General features: G+C 39.7%; 1 protein-coding gene across 2 annotated transcripts in view; it reads right to left on the bottom strand.

Annotated features, from left to right (window-relative positions):
- Positions 1-1705: 1705 nt before the first annotated feature.
- The window catches only part of OGT (O-linked N-acetylglucosamine (GlcNAc) transferase), a 36417-nt gene continuing 17363 nt past the window's right edge, over positions 1706-20759 (bottom strand). Inside the window, exons 7-22 of one of the 2 annotated variants that reach the window (XM_038587694.1) lie at positions 20475-20670; positions 20079-20219; positions 19402-19502; positions 19093-19246; positions 18902-19003; positions 18118-18297; positions 16899-17057; positions 16072-16161; positions 13581-13706; positions 12818-12988; positions 12596-12712; positions 12333-12503; positions 10128-10280; positions 7989-8241; positions 7619-7742; positions 1706-4004 (exon numbers count right to left, since the gene is read on the bottom strand). In XM_038587694.1, coding sequence (XP_038443622.1) covers positions 3830-4004; positions 7619-7742; positions 7989-8241; positions 10128-10280; positions 12333-12503; positions 12596-12712; positions 12818-12988; positions 13581-13706; positions 16072-16161; positions 16899-17057; positions 18118-18297; positions 18902-19003; positions 19093-19246; positions 19402-19502; positions 20079-20219; positions 20475-20670 — 2413 coding nt within the window. In that variant the 3' untranslated portion in view covers positions 1706-3829. The remainder of the gene's footprint in view (positions 4005-7618; positions 7743-7988; positions 8242-10127; positions 10281-12332; positions 12504-12595; positions 12713-12817; positions 12989-13580; positions 13707-16071; positions 16162-16898; positions 17058-18117; positions 18298-18901; positions 19004-19092; positions 19247-19401; positions 19503-20078; positions 20220-20474; positions 20671-20759) is intronic. The other variant, XM_038587695.1, reaches the window with a different exon arrangement.

Genomic DNA, 20759 nt, shown 5'->3' with positions numbered 1-20759 from the left:
CACTGTTCCCAGTGTTTTATGTGGTTTTAAACTTTAAAATGCCTTAATAAGTAGGCAAATGTTAGCAACTAATTTTACAGGGATCAGCACATGGCTACAAAGTGCCAGAGCTGGGATTCAAACTCCAGAAGTGCCCGATGTGAGTTTGAGCCTCACGTTGGGTATACAGATTACTCAAAAATAAAATCTTAAAAAGAAAACCTAGGGATCCCTGGGTGGCGCAGCGGTTTGGCGCCTGCCTTTGGCCCAGGGCGCGATCCTGGAGACCCCGGATCGAATCCCACGTCAGGCTCCCGGTGCATGGAGCCTGCTTCTCCCTCTGCCTGTGTCTCTGCCTCTCTCTCTCTCTCTCTCACTGTGTGCCTATCATAAATAAATAAAAAATTAAAAAAAAAAAAAAAAAAAAAAAAAAGAAAACCTAAACTCTTAAGCGCCAAACTGCCTACGTATATAACGGTACTTTCTGAATGGATCGGGAATTACCTAAATGGGGCTTGTCATTAAAACTCAATTTCTTGGGATCCCTGGGTGGCTCAGCGGTTTGGCGCCTGCCTTTGGCCCAGGGCGCGATCCTGGAGTCCCTGGGTCGAGTCCCTGGGTCGAGTCCCGCGTCGGGCTCCCTGCGTGGAGCCTGCTTCTCCCTCTGCCTGTGTCACTGCCTCTCTCTGTCTATCCTGAATAAATAAATAAAATCTTTAAAAAATAAAAATAAACAAATAAAAATCTCTACAATAAACTTGTAAGTTTACTTCTACAAGCCTTTTTTGTAAAAATGGGGGTTACTTAACTGTGTGCCTCAGAGGTTTGGGCAAAGAACCTTGATGTTAGCTGTAGTTAATATTAAGAGGCATGTGCTTCAAGTAAAAAGTGGCTTAGGACTGGAATCGAATCATGTTACCCGACCTTATCCCAGATGCCCAAGCAACTCCTTTAGATTGAAGGCAGGAGGAGATAAAGTGGGCTGAAAAGAAGGGAGGCATATTCGTGACATATAAAGAGGGTAGGGGTGAGAACCTTTGATTAGGCTACTGGACACCTTTCTCCACCCTGTTCCCCTGACCTTTTAGTAAACAAACAACTATCCACATTAGGGCTTTGAGGGTCACAACCCAGAGCTTGGGAGGTAAATGAGCTGAAATTTTATTATTATTATTTTTTAATGTAAGCTCTATGCCCAACATGGGGCTTGAACTCACAGCCCCAAGATCAAGAGTAGCATGCTCTACTGAGCCAGCCAGGTACCCTTGAAATTCTATTGAAAAAATTTTTCTCATTTATGATCTCTGAGAAAACAGGCAGCTCAAACAGCCTGTTCTGGTCCCTGCTGCACTATCTTCCCTCCTATCTGTGGCTGAGTTCAACCACCACACAGAGCATGAACAGTCCACATGAAAAATAAGACTATAGCAGTTTGAAGCCAGTGCAGTTGTAGGCCCAATAAAAACAATCATGGATGGGTGTGCTGGGAGTCACAGGCTTTGTCATCATCTTAATGCCAGCCCCACCCCTCTACCACACCTGGCTGAGAAAACAAAATAATCCTTAAGACCATAGCTACACTAGGGAAAGGTGGTCTTCCAGCTGTTTGGAGCTGTTCAAATAGAAGTTTGGTTACTGGATGACCCTATTGTTCTAATGCTCAATTTAACAGAACACAAAATACATCAGCCACCAAAAAAAAAAAAAAAAAAACCCATCAGCCATATTAAGGGCAAATCATTCATTTATTGTTTAAAGATCGCAAGACAACATCTGGATTTCTGTAGCACAATTTAAATGTTTTACTTTTTTGATAAAGCAGAGTATAATAGAAAAAACAATTAGTTTCCAGTAATATCTATATCTCTATTCAGAATTAAGTCTTCCACAGACATGTTACCTGGAAACAAAAGCCTATTACAATAAGCAAAGCTTCAACCAGAGCGGCTACTTTTCGTGCCAGGAAAAAGTTCATCCCTATAGGAGGAATGATGTGCTATGTAAAATGGCTGTAAGGTCACAGCCTTGAGGGCACTGGAAGTATATTATCCTATTCCACATTAAGTAGTTTGGTGAATTTCAAACATCAGTTTATCTGCAACCATGCTGGCAACCTTGAACTGATAGTTCCTTCGGGTAAAAAATAAATTAAATCCCTAAACTGATGTTTCTTGATTTATATATTGTTAAAAGGTACACAGTTCATTAACATGTAATTCTGGCAAGAATTACATTTGAGTCTCCTTGCTCAGATTTTGGTTAACAGTAAGAATCTTTCAGAAATTCAAGTTCTTAATAATTTGTCAGCTAGGATACATTCAGGCATCAGCTGCAACTACAAAATAGATGCACTGCCTCAGCACTTTGGAAAGACATAATCTAGAACACTACTAGCAGACAAAAAAATTATCTGTTACTGGATAGCGTAAGTACAGTACAGCAACACGAAACATATATTCATATGTTGGCTTGTTTAAGCCTCAAGCCTTCGATCCTTTGTTGTGATTCAATAATTTTATTCCTATGGTTTTTAATACCAAGAACTCAAGCTCCAGGAGGGCTAAAGTCTAATTTGTACTCCAAGTAGCAGTGCTGTTTGCTACTACTGAGGCTGATCCATACAGACTCTTCAAGACCAAGTCCAGAAGACAGTTATTATATAATACCCGAGAAGGTCTGAAAAATAATTACTCATTTACACAGCTGGTCCTTCAGAGCTTTTTACCTCTATTTTGTTTTTTTGATGAAAGTTATTTAATGTATTGAAGAGAACTGTGACTTACTGATCAAATATGTGAATACTTATACTTACCTGGGATTTCATTTCTGCTGAAAGAAATAGGAAGAACAAGACTCACTTAAAAAAAAAAAAAAACTTGAGAAAGGAAGGTAAAAATCGTATCATACACTAATCACTTTTGGAAGCAGCATAGAGGGGCAAAGGTAAAACACTGGTGAAATAGGTCAAAACTAGGCCCAAAAAAATCTATATTATTATCATCATTATCATCATCATCATCGACAGTACCACAACTATGCCCTGCATAATTAATAATCACTCCTAAGAATTTTCATTTGGCACCAGATGATGTGTTTAAGAGAAACACTCTGGGAGGTTTAAAATCAGACTTCGCTCTGTTAGCTGAGTTACAGGAGAAACTTTAAAGTTGGGGAAGGGAAGGGAAGGAAATGGGAAACGGACCAGAAAAAATTTTTGAGTCATCATCTAAACCAACAATGCACTGATAGCTCCAAACATTAGGTCAGACACTAAAACGACTGATATAGGCTCAAGTGGTTTATAAAACCTATAAAAAGACTACACCAGCAAAGTCCCCATTAATCTGTAGAGTTCAGAAACTAAAACAAGGAGCAACATTTTAGCTTAAAACCTTATCTCAAGAGAATCATATACACTTCACATGAATAAAAATACCTGAAACCAAACGTTTTTAAAAGCTCCAATACCCAAAATATAAAGAAAAAAAATTAATTCAGAAGACTCAATCAATCCATGGAATCACAAAACGGCTGGACAATCTCTATCTCCCCTCCAAACTAACCATCCCATGGAAGACCAAGGGAGATCAGACCTTCCAGGCCTATGCACCACCTGGTTGCTGCAAAATTCTGTGGAGATTCCTTGTGGAACGGCAGTTTCCCATCTCTTGTGTCTCTCCCTATCATGCAGGAAGCAAGTCTGGCTGTGCTATTCTATTATCATTTGTCACCCATCTGCAACATGATACCGTACAGATAAGTAAAAAGTATGTTATATCTAGTTAGTTCCCTTTCCCCAGAAGGTTGAGGCTCAGGTATTGGGGTAATCTCCTGTGCATACAGTCTTTATTTAGGCCGACTCAGTGACTTCAACAGGCTTAATCATGTGATCAGGTTTGTTGCCAGCTGCATAGTGCTCCCACATCTGTAGATAGAGCCGCTCTAGTTCCATTGTGTATTGTTTGGTGTTGAACAGAGGGCTGGATATTCTCTGCTTCCAGACTTTGCCACGAATTTTCTTCAGGCTAGGTAATAAAACAAAAAAGAACCAAGTTTAAAAATCGGAGCACTCAGTACCAGCCCTCAACAAATTCCTAGTCACCTTTATGGTAAACTATATGACTGGACTTCACACACTTTTCACTTCTGCCTGGCCATCCTGACCTCAATGTTGAAAAAGGAAAGGATCACAGCTAAGGTAATGCTAACTAACACTTATAATCAAGTTCACCTCCATGTCCTCTGAAACCATTCTGTTCTTTCCTAAAGAAGTACATCCATGAGACGCCATGCTCTCTCCATTTCACCTTACTTCTACCTTTATTTATTTATTTTTTTATTTATTTATTATAGTCACAGAGAGAGAGAGAGAGAGAGAGGCAGAGACATAGGCAGAGGGAGAAGCAGGCTCCATGCACCAGGAGCCTGACGTGGGATTCGATCCCGGGTCTCCAGGATCGCGCCCCGGGCCAAAGGCAGGTGCCAAACCGCTGCACCACCCAGGGATCCCCTTGCTTCTACCTTTAAAACAAAGAATTGGACATGTGTCTGAGTACTACTGGTTAGAATGTATACTGCCTACCCTTTTCTTAAGTGATTTAGCAAGGTGTGTGTTAAGAAACTTTAAATGTTCACAACCCTCTGACCGATCAGTAACACTTTTACATCTTTTCAAAAGGAAATCATCAGAGATGCAGATAAACCTGGCCATCAGACATTCATTAAGCATCATTTACAATAGCTAAGGGACAAACATAAGATGAAGTATTCAGTTTATGAATATTTTAACTAAGTAGGAAAAATACTCCAGGGGATAAGAAATGTACTATGTCTACTGCCATAATTTTCCACTTATACATGAATTATTTAGATATTAACAAAAAGCGCTCCTAGTATCACCAAAGCCATGGTTCTGTTCAAAACTAGGGAAAAGTAGCAATTAATTCTTCTGGGAACGGGGGGCTGGGGAGATTCTCCTCTATCTTCCAAATAAAAATACTTCTGTGCTCTATTTTATTTTTCTAAGTTTTCTCTATGTCAACAGGAGAATGATTGAACTGTGTGGTACATCCATATAATGAAATACTACTTGGCAATAAAGAAGAATGAAGTACTGATATAAGCCAACATCATGGGGACCGCCTGTGGTGGCTCAGCGGTTGAGTGTCTGCCTTTGGTTCAGGGCATGATCCTGGGTCCAGGGATGGAGTCCCGCATTGGGCTCCCTGTGAGGAGCGTGCTTCTCCCTCTGTGTCTGCCTCTCTCTGTGTGTCTCTCATGAACACATAAATAAAATCTTTAAAAAAAATAAAAAGTCAACATCATGGATAAATCTCACATTACTAAGTGAAAAAACCTTTAGAGTGCATACTGTATGGTGTCATTTGTAGAAGTTTCTAGAAAGGCAAAAACTAAGTTATAGGGAAAACATTCAGGCCAATAAATGGTAGTCTCTGAGGGTTGGTGTGGAGGACCAGCTGAAAAGGAACACGAAGGAACTTTTCTGGACTGATGATAATGTTCTACATACTGCTATAGGTTTGGGTTATAAAGGTAGGTCTCAAAACTCAAATTTAAGATTTGTGTATTCCACTGTATGTAAATTCTGCCTCAAAAAATAAATATTAAACCAGTTAATAGGGATGCCTGGGTGGCTCAGTGGTTTAGCATCTGCCTTTGTCATGATCTCGGCATCCTAGGATTGAGTCCCGCATCGGGCTCCCCACAGTGAGTCTGATTCTCCCTCTGCCTGCGTCTCTGCCTCTCTCTGTCTCTCTCATGAATAAATAAAAATCTTAAAAAAAAAAAAAACTAGTTAACAATGCCCATTCTGATGTATTTAAGAGTACGGATGTCTGCTATTTACTTCAAAATTTATCAAGTAAGAGGGATTACTAGATGGATAAAGGAATAAATGGATAGATATGTGATCAAGTATAGTAAAGTGTTAGTGGTAAAATCTAGGCAGTAGGTATAGAAGTGTTTATTTCTACAACAAAATGTTGGAGGAAAATGTCATATGAAATCAACTAAGCCCCCAAATTTTTAAAAATACACTAAAATATTTACGTAGTTATCTCTGGAATGATGGACACGAATCAATTTTTTTAAATGGCTGGGCTCGGGCAGCCCCGGTGGCGCAGCGGTTTGGCGCCGCCTGCAGCATGGGGTGCGATCCTGGAGACCCGGGATTGAGTCCCACATCGGGCTCCCTGCATGGAGCCTGCTTCTCCCTTTGCCTGTGTCTCTGCCTCTCTCTGTGTCTATGAATAAATAAATAAAATCTTTTAAAAAAATTGCTGGGCTCAAAATATTTACTCACTTTTCTTAGATGTGTAGATGTTCAATGGAGAAAATTTTGAAAATAATAAATGCTTAACATCTTTTGAATGCTTAACAAGAACTTTTAGAAGTGTTTACATGGAACACCCTTTTTTTTTTTTAATCCTCATATCTCTGCAAGGTACGTACTATCATTCATCCCCATTTTGCAGATGGAAAAGGCAAGGCACATAGAGACTAACTTGCCCAAAGTCACAAAGCTCATAAATGGGGAGAATGTGGATTTAAACCCAGGCAGTCTGACTCAAAGAGGGTGCTTCTTTAAGCTTCTCTAGAATATGCTACTTCTCAGAAAAACACAAAGAAAAAAATTACTAACATTCAAAGAAAAGCCTCGTTTAAAAGAGAGACACTACTTCATTGTATGGCTAAAGCACTGCTTATCTAAGCACCACCCCTCTAATTCCCACCTACTTGAGGCACTGAAGTTATGCTGGTTTTTTCCTTATGCTACAGTGAAAATGTAGCACTAATAGAGTCAAAGGTCTGGCTGGTGTGTGTGTGTGTGTGTGTGTGTGTGTGTGTGTGTGTGTGTGTTTTAAGGCTCTTAAAACTTTGAGGAAGGGTTGTACCAACTTACTCCCTGTATGAAAAGGCCAGCACCTCAATGCTCCCTCATCATTGGTATAATACTAAAAATATTTTATTTTCTAGGCAAATAATGGCTATAGTACAAACGTTATTTTAGATTTACATTTCCACTTACAGAGGTTGAAACTTTTTCTTAACCATTTGTAGTTCTACTTCAGTGAGTTGTCTGCACATTTCTGTATTTAGCTTCCTTTTAAGGAGTTGATGATGTGAATGTTCAGTCTTTATATAGCCAGGCTATTATTTGACATAGGAACAAAAATTTGGGGGCGCCTGAGTGGCTCAGTCGGTTAAGCATCTGCCTTCAGCTCAGGTCATGATCCCTGGGTCCTCAAATGGAGCCCCACAAAGGACTCCCCAGGGACCTGCTTTTCCCCTCTCCGTGCTGCTCTGCCTACTTGTGTGCTCTGTCAAATAAATGAATAAAATCTTAAAAAAAAAAAAAAGCTTTTCTGTCTCTCTTGCTTGCCTTTTCATTTTCCTGACTCACTTTTATTCAGCCAATTACTCTTTCCATAGTCAAATCTATTGCTCACTGCATTTATGAAAGTTTAGAAACTAGTTTTCTCATCTAGAGATCATACAACTAATTCACCTATTTTATATTATCCATATTTTACTATTTCATTTTGTAACATCTATATTCTAAATTTTCCTTATCTAGTCTCCTTTACCATAAAATTTGTTTGTGAAGAAGTTTACTTACTATTCTAGGTCAGTTCCCAGTTTCACAGCTATGTCTTCATAGTCTTGTCTATTTTTAGCAATAAGCTCAAGACAACCTAAACAAGTGAGCTGGGAAGCTGCAACTCGAGAAGCAAGAGTTTCTCCTGTAATAAAAAAAGAGAATAAACTGCATGTCTGAGAATGCAAATAGCAGTTATTAATGGTATTTATGCTAAGCACCCACACAATGCTGATGAGAATGGAGCAGAGTGCTTAGACTTGAACAAAGCTCATTTTTTATCATCTTGCCCTAGTGCTGCTTCTAGCACATAATTTCACCTAAAAATGTTTCCCCCAAAAGGAGGTTTGAAAAAGAACACGAAGATTCCAATGATTTATTAGCAACTCACCTGGCATAGTCACCATGGGTGTTCCTGCCCAGAGGACATCCATCCCCGTGGTGTGTCCATTACAGAGTGGAGTGTCCAGGCAGACATCAGCCAGCTGGCCTCTCCTGACATGTTCCTCTTTAGGAGCAACAGGTGAAAAAATGATACGGTTCTGGGGAAGGCCCATGTTTTGCGCATACTGTTGAATATTAGGTTCTCCTACTGCTGGAAAACGCAACAGCCACAGCACACTATTGGGAACACGCTTCAGAATCTAAAACGGGGAAAATGAGAATAATTTTTAATAGCAGCTCTGCCCTTCTCAAGAAGGATTCCCATAGAGCTCTAATAATTCTACCAGTCTATTCTTGTCACCAGGGTAGATCCTACTGTGAACTTTTGTCTTTCCCTTATAGATGGAGTTAGATCAACTGAATTATAGGTTTCTTTTCTGCTTAGCTATCCCCAGAGTTCAAAGAAAGAGAAGACTGATGTGAGACACAAAACAAGTTACTAATTGGCAAAATCTGATGCAGCTGTGTCCTGTGGGAATTGTTACTGACCGGGGTTTTTGTTGATGAGATAGAAATTTTCCATTTCAAATTTTAAGTCCCCCAGCATGACACAACAAATAAGGTTAGTTCACACTTGCCTGACTTTATGTGTGCCTACTCAAGATGAGGTATCAGCAGACTTTCTGTACAGAAAGGACCAGAGAACAAATATTTTTGGCTTTGCGGCCACATGGAGTCTGTCATAACTGCTCAATTCTGCCCGTCACTGGAAAACAGCCACAGACAATATGTGAACAAGTAGGCATGACTGTGTGTCAATAAAATTTTATTGACAAAAACAGGCAATGCCAGATTTGATCCATAGGCCATAGTTTGCCAACCCCTGATTCAGATCTATGTCTCTTCAATGTTACCAGACAAGTCTACCATCCCTTCCCTGAAAGGCATGAGAACAGCAATTTCAGAATCCGAGATACTTTAGATTTTTAAAAAGTAGTACAGTGCAAATATATAACACCCTCAGCAGCAACTCCCTACAAACAAACACATTAGTACCTCTGCAAGAGATGTAGGAATATTCATACTGAATGGAATATACAAAAGACCAAAAGACAGCCTAACATCAGTTCTGGTAGTTTTGCTGCCAAAGAAATTTCTTACAAACTTCTGAAAAAGCTTTTGGTTTTGGGATTATTTTGAATGCTGGGAAGTAAAGATTAAGGAACAGTAAGCCTGTACTCACCTGGTTCCTATCCCACTCATACTTCTTTAAAAAAACAAACAAACATGGGATCCCTGGGTGGCGCAGCGGTTTGGCGCCTGCCTTTGGCCCAGGGCGCGATCCTGGAGACCCAGGATCGAATCCCACATCGGGCTCCCGGTGCATGGAGCCTGCTTCTCCCTCTGCCTGTGTCTCTGCCTCTCTCTCTCTCTGTGACTATCATAAATAAATAAAAATTTAAAAAAAAACCAAACAAACAAACAAAAAACCACCCCATTATCAAAAATAAAAACAAACAAGAATTATCTCTATTTAACCTTATGGAGTAAGAGCCAGTTATGGATAGTAAAGTTTAGAACTTTCAGAGGTCCTATTTATGCAAACTGGTCTGATGAACTGAGAGGTAACAACATAAATCAATTCCTTCCTGGTTACAACTCTACCATACTGCGAGAGTGTCACACATGGGTGGATATACATGACAGCTTCTGCTATCAAACTTAGGCCACGGGTTGGCAAACTATAACCTATAAGACAAATCAGGCATGTTGCCTGTTTTAGTAAATAAAACTTTACTGGAACACATCTATCCTCCTACATTTACATTATGTCTATGGTATTTTCCTGTTCCAATGGCAGAGTTAAGCAAATGTGAGAGTATGGACTGCAAAACCAAAAATATTTACCATCTGGCCCTTTAAGAAAAAATTTGCTGATCCCTGGTTTTGAATACATAAATTAAAAAGGTTCATAATGTAATACTTAGACACTGGAAGGAGAAATAAAAAATGGCTGCAAATCTACTATTCTTATAGAAACGAGCACAACAGCTCCTGAAGGGGGGTGAAGGGCAGCCTCAGCAAGATGGGTCTATGTAATCTTTACTAGTCTCTAGACATGAATAATCAATCTACACATACTCACATTTGCCCACATCTGCAAAGTAGAAGGGTCAATTTTGTATAACTGATTAAAATTACAGTACACAATGGCATCTTCTGGTAACCCATACTGAGAACGTGTGGTAACAATAATGGTACGAGGAACCTCCTCTCCAGTGGCAGCTTTATTGTTGATCTGGAACACAAAAAACAATAGGATGTTTATATTTAAAGTCAGCAGTATGTGGTATTTTTTAATTAATAAAGAATCCTTGGGGTGCCTGGGTGGCTCAGTCGTTTAGGTGTCTGGCTCCTGGCTTCAGCTCAGGTCATGATCTCAGAGTTGTGGGATCAAACCTGGCATCAAGCTCTGTGCTTAGGATTCTCTCTCTCCCTCTACCCTCCAACCCTGCTTGTGCATATATGTACACGAGCACATGCGCACATATGCTTTCTCTAATAAATAAGTCTTAAAAAAAGAATCCTTAAAATGCCAAATAGTATAACCACTAAAAGTCATGTCATTTGAACTGTGAGAAAATATTCATGACATATTAAGTTCAAGAAAGGAAAAACGTTACGGTATTATCTTAATGGGGGCAAGCGGAAGACTTTACCTTGAAACTTATCACTCAAGCCAAAAAGTTCTTTTCAAAATCTTATTAATCTAACAGCAAGCTTTTGCTCACTTTTTTAATGAATGTCCTTTTCTAAATCACATCCATCCTTGAAAGTTAAATTATTCCTCCAAACCATCTTCACTGTGTCTCCTCACATTGATCACCACTATTTTTAAGTATCTATGTACACAATTATAGTCTTACCTTGCAATTCCCATACATCGAGGTACTGCCTTATATTGTTATCTAACTATTCCAGGTAGGTTTCATACATTTGGGCATCATGTTCTACACCCAAAGTTCTCTGTCCCTGTGTATTTCAAGAACTATATACTTTTTTTTCCTTAGGTCAAACACGCCTATTGTTTCAAATGACAGTTAATCAGAGATTAAGAAAAAATATGGCACTGTCTTTTTAGCCCAATAAACCTTGTAAATGATTATTAATTCCTTTATCTTAACAGGAACTTGCCTGAGAGAAAAAGAGTTCATTTTAAGCATCCATGGTATAAACTGTTATACCACTAAAACTGTTAACTCCTAAGAGAGAGATCCTTGCCTTATAATCTCTTGACAGAGATACATATTCACTTATTCCAATATGCAACATGTTTATTGAACACATACAACATTACTGTGGCTAAGGTATGGGCCCTAAAGTAATTCAATTCAGGGAAGAATACACAAACATAGGGAATTATAACATGCTGTGCTGGATGTAAAAATGCATTTCAAATATTACAAAAGCAGAGAAGACAGGTGCCAATGGAACAGGGAAGGCAAGATTACTAATAGAGACAGGAATAGATCCTGGAGGAGCTGTATGAACTGAAAGTCTTCAAAGGGAGTAAGATTTAACTAAGGGAAAGAATTGAGTTACAGAAGCAAGAAACTGTACGAGGTCTACAGATAATTCACCGCTGATAAGAGGAAAGCTACAGGCAGGAAGTAACATATTATTAACACAGTAGACCCTCATTAAGTGATCTAATGACTGAATCCAAGAGCCTTTTAAAATAAAAGGCTAGGGCAGCTCTTGTGGCGCAGCGGTTTAGCGCCACCTGCAGCCCGGGGTGTGATCCTGGAGACCCGAGATTGGGTCCCACGTCAGGATCCCTGCATGGAGCCTGCTTCTCCCTCTGCCTGTGTCTCTGCCTCTCTCTCTCACTCTGAATAAATAAATAAATAATTTTTTTTTTAAAAAAAAAGAGCACTTCCAAGGAATTTCCAATACAATAAATTACTTATAAAAAATAAAGTAAAATAAAAAATAAAACACTAATAAAAAGCCTTTAAAAATAAAAGGCTTGTAAGATGTCAATTTCCACCACTCATTTCCTCAATATAAGACAGGGATAATGGTGCTTACATCTCCTAGAGTTATTAGATTTAAAGAAGATAAATGAGGGCAGCCCCAGGAGCTCAGAGGTTTAACGCCACCTTCAGCCCAGAGTGTGATCGTGGATATCCAGGATTGGGTCCCACATTGGGCTCCTTGCACGGAGCCTGCTTCTGCCTGTGTCTGTGCCCCCCTCTCTCTCTCTCTCTCATGAATGAATAAATAAAATCTTAAAAAAATAAGATAAATGAATACTTGGTGGTATTATGCTCTATTATTCTCTTCTCACCTGGGTAGTTGCTAGTCCATTGCTAATACTGAATCCATTAATTGTTATCTGAATTTGCCCCCTGTTAATCATCTCGATAACCGCTTCTGCAATAGTATTCATAGGAATAACGGGCATATTAAGAGCTGTATTACTGCTGTCTCCATTGTCTCCTCCGTCAGGACATTTCATCTTTAAGAAAAAAATGACAAGATGTATCATTAGGGAAAAGATCCCAAATGCAGATAACTTTATTTCAATGACGATATTGACCAGGTTCTGACCTTGACAATTTTCACATCCGGCAGACTATCAAGAAATGCTTTGAGGTCAATGCCATTCAGAACAATCCGATTATCATAAATGTGGCCATTGGACTTAAAATCGATGACAGCTTTTTTCTAATCAAAAAAAAGTTTGAGACTCTTTTAGGATGCATAGGGACAACAGCAAGGAAATAAACGACTACAGTTCTTTGCAATGTCCACATAGCACTGTTTTTCTACCTTCAAGTGAGGGAACATATTCGCATGATCACCAATAAAGAAAGTATGGGGCATATAAGCCAGTTTCTCAGAATACTGCTCAGCAACTTCAGCTGGTGAAGTTTCCTGATCAGTGATGATATAATCCATGAAAAGCGCACCACTGGTCCCAGGGTATCCCAGCCACATTGCCTAAAAGATTAAAAAAAAAAAAATCAGGCCAAAAGCTAAAAAGCCTCACCAAAAGAGTTCAAAATAATAAACAAACAAATAAGGAGGGTTGACTTCTTTAGCTAGGAGGAATCAAGTAGTATTTCAGCCTAACCTTCTCAGTGTTAAACGTTTTCCCAATTTAAAAAACCGAACTGTTCGTATTCAACTATGAATTGCATATCTCTATACAAATGTACCTGTGGGCACTGTGTTCTACATTAAAATTTCTTTGTCTTGGGACACCTGGGTGGCTCAGTGGTTGAGCATCTGCCTTTGGTCACAATCCCAGGGTCCTGGGATCTAGTCCCGCATCAGGCTCCCCGCAGGGAGCCTGCTTCTCCCTCTGCCTATGTCTCTGCCCCTCTCTATGTATCGCTCATGCATAAATAAAAATCTTTAAAAATAAAAAATAATAAAATTCATTGTCCCTGTGCATTTCAAGAACTATACTTTTATTAAGTCAAGCATATCTGCCCTATTGTTTTAAATGCCAAGCAACTGGAGGGTGGAAAAAAATCACCATCTTTATAGCTTAATAAACATTGTAAGCAATTACTATTAGTTCCTTTACCTGAATAGGAGCAGGCCTGAGAGCAAAGAGTTCATTTCGAGCACCCTTGGTATAACCATTCATATTGACAAGGATGTGTATACCATCCTGATGGATGCGATCAGCTGCTTTTCCATTGCATGGAATCTATGCAATAAAAAACAGAACTCACTATGTATAATCTCAAACTAATTCAATAAGTTTTAATGGCATTAAATAGAATTCAGAGTCACAGGTACAAAACATAGTAAGAAGACAAATTACATTTATGCAGTATAAAAATATGGTTAAGTCATGAGAGACTCCTGACTCTGTGAAACACAGGGTTGCAGAATGGGAGGTCAGTGGGGGGGTAGAATAACTGGGTGATAGGCATTAAGGAGGGCATATGATGTGATGAGCACTTAGTGTTACGCTATATGTTGGCAAATTGAATTTAAATTTAAAAAATGTGGGGATCCCTGGGTGGCTCAGCGGTTTAGCGCCTGTCTTTGGCCCAGGGCATGATCCTGGAGTCCCGGGATCGAATCCCACATCGGGCTCCTTGCACGGAGCCTCCTTTTCCCTCTGCTTCTCTCTCATGAATAAATAAAAATCAATCAATCAATCAATCAATAAATTTATTTTTTAAATGTTGGGATGCCTGAGTGATTCAGTGGTTGAGCATCTGCCTTCAGCTCAGGACGTGATCCCCAGATCCTGGGATCGAGTCCCACATCAGGCTCCCCATGCAGAACCCTCTCCCTAGGTCTCCACCTCACTCATGAATGGGTCTCTCATAAATATATAAAATCCTAAAAAATAAATTTTTAAAACGTTAATAAAAAATTTTTCATTAAAAAAATATGTTGGGCAGCCCCGGTGGCCCAGTGGTTTAGCACCGCCTTCAGCCTGGGGTGTGATCCTGGAGACCCGGGATCGAGTCCCGCGTTGGGCCCCCTGCACGGAGCCTACTTCTCCCTCTGCCTGTGTCTCTGCCTCTCTCTCTCTCTCTCTCTGTCATGAGTAAAAAAATTAAATCTTTAAAAATAAAAAAATAAAAAATAAAAAAAATAAAAAAATATGTTTAAGTGCCATTAAAATGGGCCTAAAACATTACAGAAATAGAATACACAGGAAAGAGAATTTACTTCTAGATTGAATGCATGAATAACAAGGCTTCATAGAGGAGCTGGATTTTGAAATGGGCCTTCAAAGATGGATAAGCACTTGAGGCAGTTGGACAGAACAGAATCTCAATAGAGAACAGTACGAATATGGAATGCCTGGGTGGCTCAGCAGCTGAACATCTGCCTTAGGCTCAGGGCATGATCCTGGAGTCCTGGGATCAAGTCCCACATCAGGGTCCCTGCATGGAGCCTGCTTCTTCCTCTGCCTATATCTCTGCCTCTCTGTGTGTCTCTCATGAATAAATAAAATCTTAAAAAAAAGACAGTACAAATAAAGAACCCGGGTAAAGTGCACAGATTTTTAAAATATTGAGTAGATCACTTCTATTTGGTACAGAGTATATATGAGGGCAAATGGGAGGTGAAAAGTATTGGCAAACATGGTTGTGCTCAGACTTAAGACTGTGAAGGCTGGGGCGCCTGGGTGGCCCAGTCGGTTAAGCATCAGCCCTTGATTTCAGCTCAGACATGATCTCAGGGTAGTGAGATGGAGCCCTGTGTTGTGCTTCTTGCTCAGCATGGAGTCCACTTGAGATCCTCTCCCACTGGCCCTTCCCCAGCTCGAGCTCTCACTTTCCCTCTCCAAAATAAATAAAATCTTTGGAGGGGGGAAAAAAAGACTGTGAAGGCCATGCTGAAGAGTTTAGACTCCGGTCACTAAGTAGAGTCCCTTAATTATCTCAAAGGTGGAAGGCAGTATGGTTCTTGTCATGAAGAGTCCAAATCCTGCATTGGTTGAGTATAGTCTCAAAGCAACAGTTACATTGCCAAAGATGTTGGTACACACCATTCATTAAATGACAAGAATGTCACAACCCTTTTGCTAGAACTTCAATGATTCATGTATCAATTACTAGATATACCATACACTGCATATCTCTATTAGTCACCAAAGTGGCCCAGAGTCCATAAAAAACCTCTACACTCACCAAATTAATTCCTCCACAGCTTTCAATCTTAATTTATCATAAAATTTATGCTCCTAGAAATAGCAACAGAACAAGTATAGAAATAAAGATAACCAAAGGCAAAGGCCCACAAAAATAGATTTAACCATGATGAACCACAGTTTCTATTTTAAGTAACCTACCTAATCCTCTTCCAAGCCACCATTTCCTAGAAGAGTTTTACATCCAAGCACAAAGAGACCCCATTTCTATTTCATTTGCAACCTCAACACAATCCATGCTCATTATAAATGATGAAGGAAATAAGATCAAAGTAATTGTCCATATGTAGTGGCTGATATAAATACCTATTATGAAAAATACAAGCTACACACCAATAGTTTCATTCGCTATTTGCTCAAAATTAAAAGTCTGAAGTATAGGAGTTTCACCTACCTGAGAAAGATCAATGAAATGATTGGCTTCTGCCATAACTTTCACTCTGAAGTTTGTGCCATCATCTGGGCTCAGGGCATAACAGAATACCTGAAAGGCAGCACACGATATGTTTAAAAACCTTGGCTCAACAAGATATGCAAGCAACCTCTTAAGTGTCCATCAACAGATGAATGGATAAAGAATTTGCCGAGGGTGTGTGCGTATATATGTGTAGCCATGGAACCATAAAAAAGAATGAAATCTTGCCATTCATAACATGGATGGGCCTAGAGAATATTATGCTAAGTGAAATAAGACAAAGACAAACACCATATGCTCTCACTTATATACAGAATCTATAAAACAAAACAAGTAAAAAACACATAGAAACAGACTCATAAGTACAGAGAACAAAACTGGTGGTTGCCAGAAGGGAAGGGGGTGAGGAGAATGAGTTAAACAGGTAAAGGGGATTAAGATGTACAAACTTCCAACGAACAGTTGGAACTTAACAAGTCACAGGGATGAAAAGTGCAGCACAGGGAATACAGTCAATAATGTTTATAAGTTTGTATGGTAATAATCAGTAACCACACTGCTGTGGTGAGCATTTTGTAGTGAATACAATTGTGAAATCACTAAGTTGTACATCTTAAACTAATGTAATACCATATGTCAACTGTATTTCAAACAGAAAACTAAATTTTAAACTAAGTAAAAACTTTGGTTCAAATCTTTCAAAGACACTGGGATGAACACCCAATGGTGATGCTAAAACCAGAAATGGTTTATTTGTTGTTTTTTCTAAACAGAACATGGTGTCTCTAGGGAAACACTAGCCTTACCTCAAATTTATCAGGATTGTGCATGCCTGGAATAGACTGCATAAGGTGAGAAGTAGGATGATTCCCAAAGTCAGAACTCACATATCCTACACGCAGTCGACCATCACTAAGCTTCAAGTCTTTTGGATGTTCGTATGGTGGTTTATGAAGGACGTTAATCTATCAACAGAAAGCAATGTTTGTTAGTACAGTTGAATCTGTACATAAATATTCATCTAGGAAAATTAAAAACAAAACAAACTTCTACTTCACACTTGTTGGGAATGGTTTGCCCAGAATACTTCTTTTAAGTCATACAGCCAATTCAATGCAAACTTAGCAGTTTATATAATACGCTCCATACTCTGACCTGTTCCTGAGACCTACAAAATCTAAAACTTGGAAACAGGGGATCCCTGGGTGGCTCCGTGGTTTAGCGCCTGCCTTCAGTCCAGGGCATGATCCCGGAGTCCCGGGATCGAGTCCCACATCGGGCTCCCTGAATGGAGTCTGCCTCTCCCTCTCCCTCTGCCTGTCTCTGCCTCTCTGCCCTCTGTATCTCTCATGAATTAAGAAATAAAATCTTTAAATCAATCAATCAATCTTGGAAACAGGGACACCTGGGTGGCTCAGCAGTTGAACGCCTGCCTTTAGCCCAGGGCGCAGTCCTGGAGTCCTGGGATAGGGTCCCCACATTAGGCTCCCCGCAGGGAGTCTGATTCTCCCTCTGTCTGTGTCTCTGCCTCTCTCTGTATCTCTCATGAATAAGTAATATCTTAAAAAAATAAAAATAAAAAAATAAAACTTGGAGACAGGAGGCAGTGCAGAGTATGATAAACCCTGCATTTTAGAAAATTCTGTAGAGAAGCGTTTTTTTTTTAAACAGAATTACATCTAGCACGCCAATCTATTCTGCTGTGCAAATTTCCACCTTTCCACAAGTAGTGCTCTAATTTTCAAAGCAGAGTACAAAATACCAAACACCTTATTAAACGTTATGGTTTTCAAACTATAGGAAAACACCATCTATCTATTGTTATGATTCTCTTAGGGGACAGAAGGGGTTACGATCGAGACAGACAATGGAAAAGGCTTCTGGGGTGGCTGACAAAGTCTCATTTCTTAACATGGGTAGTGTACACCTAATGAGTGGATAACTCATTAACCTACATACGTATGATTTGCGTCATTTTCCGCATCTGTATTTTACTCTGCAACAGAAAGTTTAAAACAATCGCACCTTATCCAAGCAGAGGTTCCCATGCCTCTCAGCAATAGCCTTCCTGAAGCCATGAGAAAGAGGATATAACATACTATGATGAGGATGCACAGATGGCAACCTATTCTTCTCTAACTGGTCAGCCACAATACTGACCAACTTCTTCATTCGCTCATCATAGTCTGTCCAATCACAAACAATCTAGAGGAGACAAAAAGAAGTTATTATCCAGAAAACCCTTTTCCAAGATTTAACATTTTATAGGTCTTTGGCCTAATGTAACATCAGATAACCCTTTAAAAAACACCATCTCTTGGGGATCCCTTTGTGGCTCAGTGGCTTAGTGCCTGCCTTTGGCCCGGGGCATGATCCCGGAGTACTGGGATCGAGTCCCACATCGGGCTCCCTGCATGGAGCCTGCTTCTCCCTCTGTCTTGTGTCTCTGCCTCTCTCACGGTCTCTCATAAATAGATGAATAAAATATTAAAAAAAAAATCTCCAGCCAGGTTTGGATCAATGCGGCACACAGAACAATTAGAAAGTGATTGTAGGGCAGCCCAGGTGGTTCAGTGGTTTGGCACCGCTATCAGCCCAGGGTGTGATCCTGGAGTCTCGGGATCGAGTCCCACGTTGGGCTCCCTGCATGGAGCCTGTTTCTCCCTCTCCCTGTGTCTCTGCCTCTCTCTCTCTCTCTCTCTCTCTCTCTCTCTGTCTCTCATGAATAAATAAATACAATCTTTAAAAAAGAAAAAAAAAGAAAGTGATCGCAACACTGAAAGCCAATTACTGGCCTATTATTCTTTACCTGTAGGCAATGAGCCAAGTTACAATAAGCATCAGGAAAATCAGGCTTCAGTTTCAGAGCAGTGCGGTAAGAAGCTATTGCTTCTGGAATATTCCCTGAATCCTGGAAATACACAAAGTGGGATGGTTGAAAGTCTTCTTAAAATTAAACATTAGGTGTTTAGATACACGTATTATAATAAACAATAGTACCTTATGAATGGAAGCCAAATTGCTGTGGGCATCTGCAAATGCAGGGTTAATCTGAATGGCACGAGTATAACACTGCAAGGCTCCCTGAACATCCTGCATCTCCTTTAGAGTGTTTCCCATGTTAGAGTAGGCATCAGCAAAGGTAGGACTAATTCTAAAAGAGAAAACAAAGATCTTCTTTAGGACAAAAGTTGTTAACTCCCTGTGATATTAGTCTGTTGTTCTTAAAAGTCATTTAACACAAGCCAAATGTGTCAAATGCCAAACATTATAAAACATTAAAAAAAAAAAAACCAGTGAGGGTCTTACCGAATAGCCTCCTTATAATGCATCAGAGCTTCCTGAAGTTTTCCCTGCTGCTGCAATACGCTTGCTAAATTGGAATGGGCAGCAGCAAACTCTGGGAAGACCTACAGAGTCAAGATGGTATCTGAGGTTTAAAAAAAACTTCTATACCAGCAATAACAACTTACCACAGTAAGTAAGTACCTTTATATCCCTACACTTATCTACCTTCTCCCAGTCTACTCATTCTTCAAAGCTGCGTACCTCAAATTCTCCCTCTTCATTTTGTACCTCTCCTTGCTGAAAAACATGATGAGGTAGCTCTCTCCTCATCCTAGTTTATGCTGATTACTCTAGTATCTCTCTCCTGAAATCTCTTGCTCTTAAACTCCAACCATACCCACCAGTCACCGTTACAGCCATCAGGCACTAAAATGATATATTTATTAACAACCTCTCTTGAACTGTAACTTACGGTTAATTTTTCTGTGCAGATCTACCTATAAAATAACGAATGCAATATAGAGACTTTCTTGACTATCACATAGGCCTTCACTCATACCTTAGATACTCAATTACTGGGTCAATGAATTATTCAACCACTATTTTTACAAAAAGAGGTGGATGACATGTCAATCTTTAACTGCCTTTCCTCTCTTATCACATAGACAAGATATTCAGCCACACCACCCTGAACATACTTCCAAAGCTTTCCGATATAAGCGAACAGCCTCTTCAATATTTCCCTGTTCTCGTTTGATATTGGCTAGGTTATTCAGAGAGTCTGCATGGGTGGGACACAGCCGGAGAGCTGTATTGTAACAATCTTCTGCTTCAGCAACCTAGAAAACAAAACAAATTATTCAAAACCTATAATGGAGGAATCACAGAGCCACCACGGATGTTATTCTAACAACTGCTTAGTTAAGCCTGATGGCTGGTAATATTCTAGAAAATAGGTATTTTTGCCATTCTCCTCTCAACCAAAACTCAAAAGTAAAACAATTTGCCACTTCAATACTTAATCACAATAGGTACAACAACGGCTTTTTAATCCTACCAGGTAACAAAAAAGTAGACTGAATAAATGTCCTTACACTGCCCTTCTCTTTGAGAGCATTGGCTAGGTTGCAGTAAGCATCAGGAAAATGTGGTTGCAGTTCAATAGCTCGCCTGTAGGTGTCTATTGCCAGATCTATCAGGCCTTGCTCATAGTATACACAAGCCAGGTTGCCGTGCACCACCGCATGATTTGGACTCAAGCTTAGGGCACGAAGGTAAGCTGCCACAGCTCTGTAAATAAAAAAAACACACACACACACACAATGCAACTAACTTTTAATGGATGCTCTGGTACAATTAATTCATGCTATACTATACCA

The sequence above is a fragment of the Canis lupus genome, chromosome X (genome assembly GCF_011100685.1).
Source record: "Canis lupus familiaris isolate Mischka breed German Shepherd chromosome X, alternate assembly UU_Cfam_GSD_1.0, whole genome shotgun sequence".
Lineage (NCBI taxonomy): Eukaryota > Metazoa > Chordata > Mammalia > Carnivora > Canidae > Canis > Canis lupus.
Note: the sequence above shows the minus strand (reverse complement) of the source record. Positions and strands in the feature narration are given on the sequence as shown.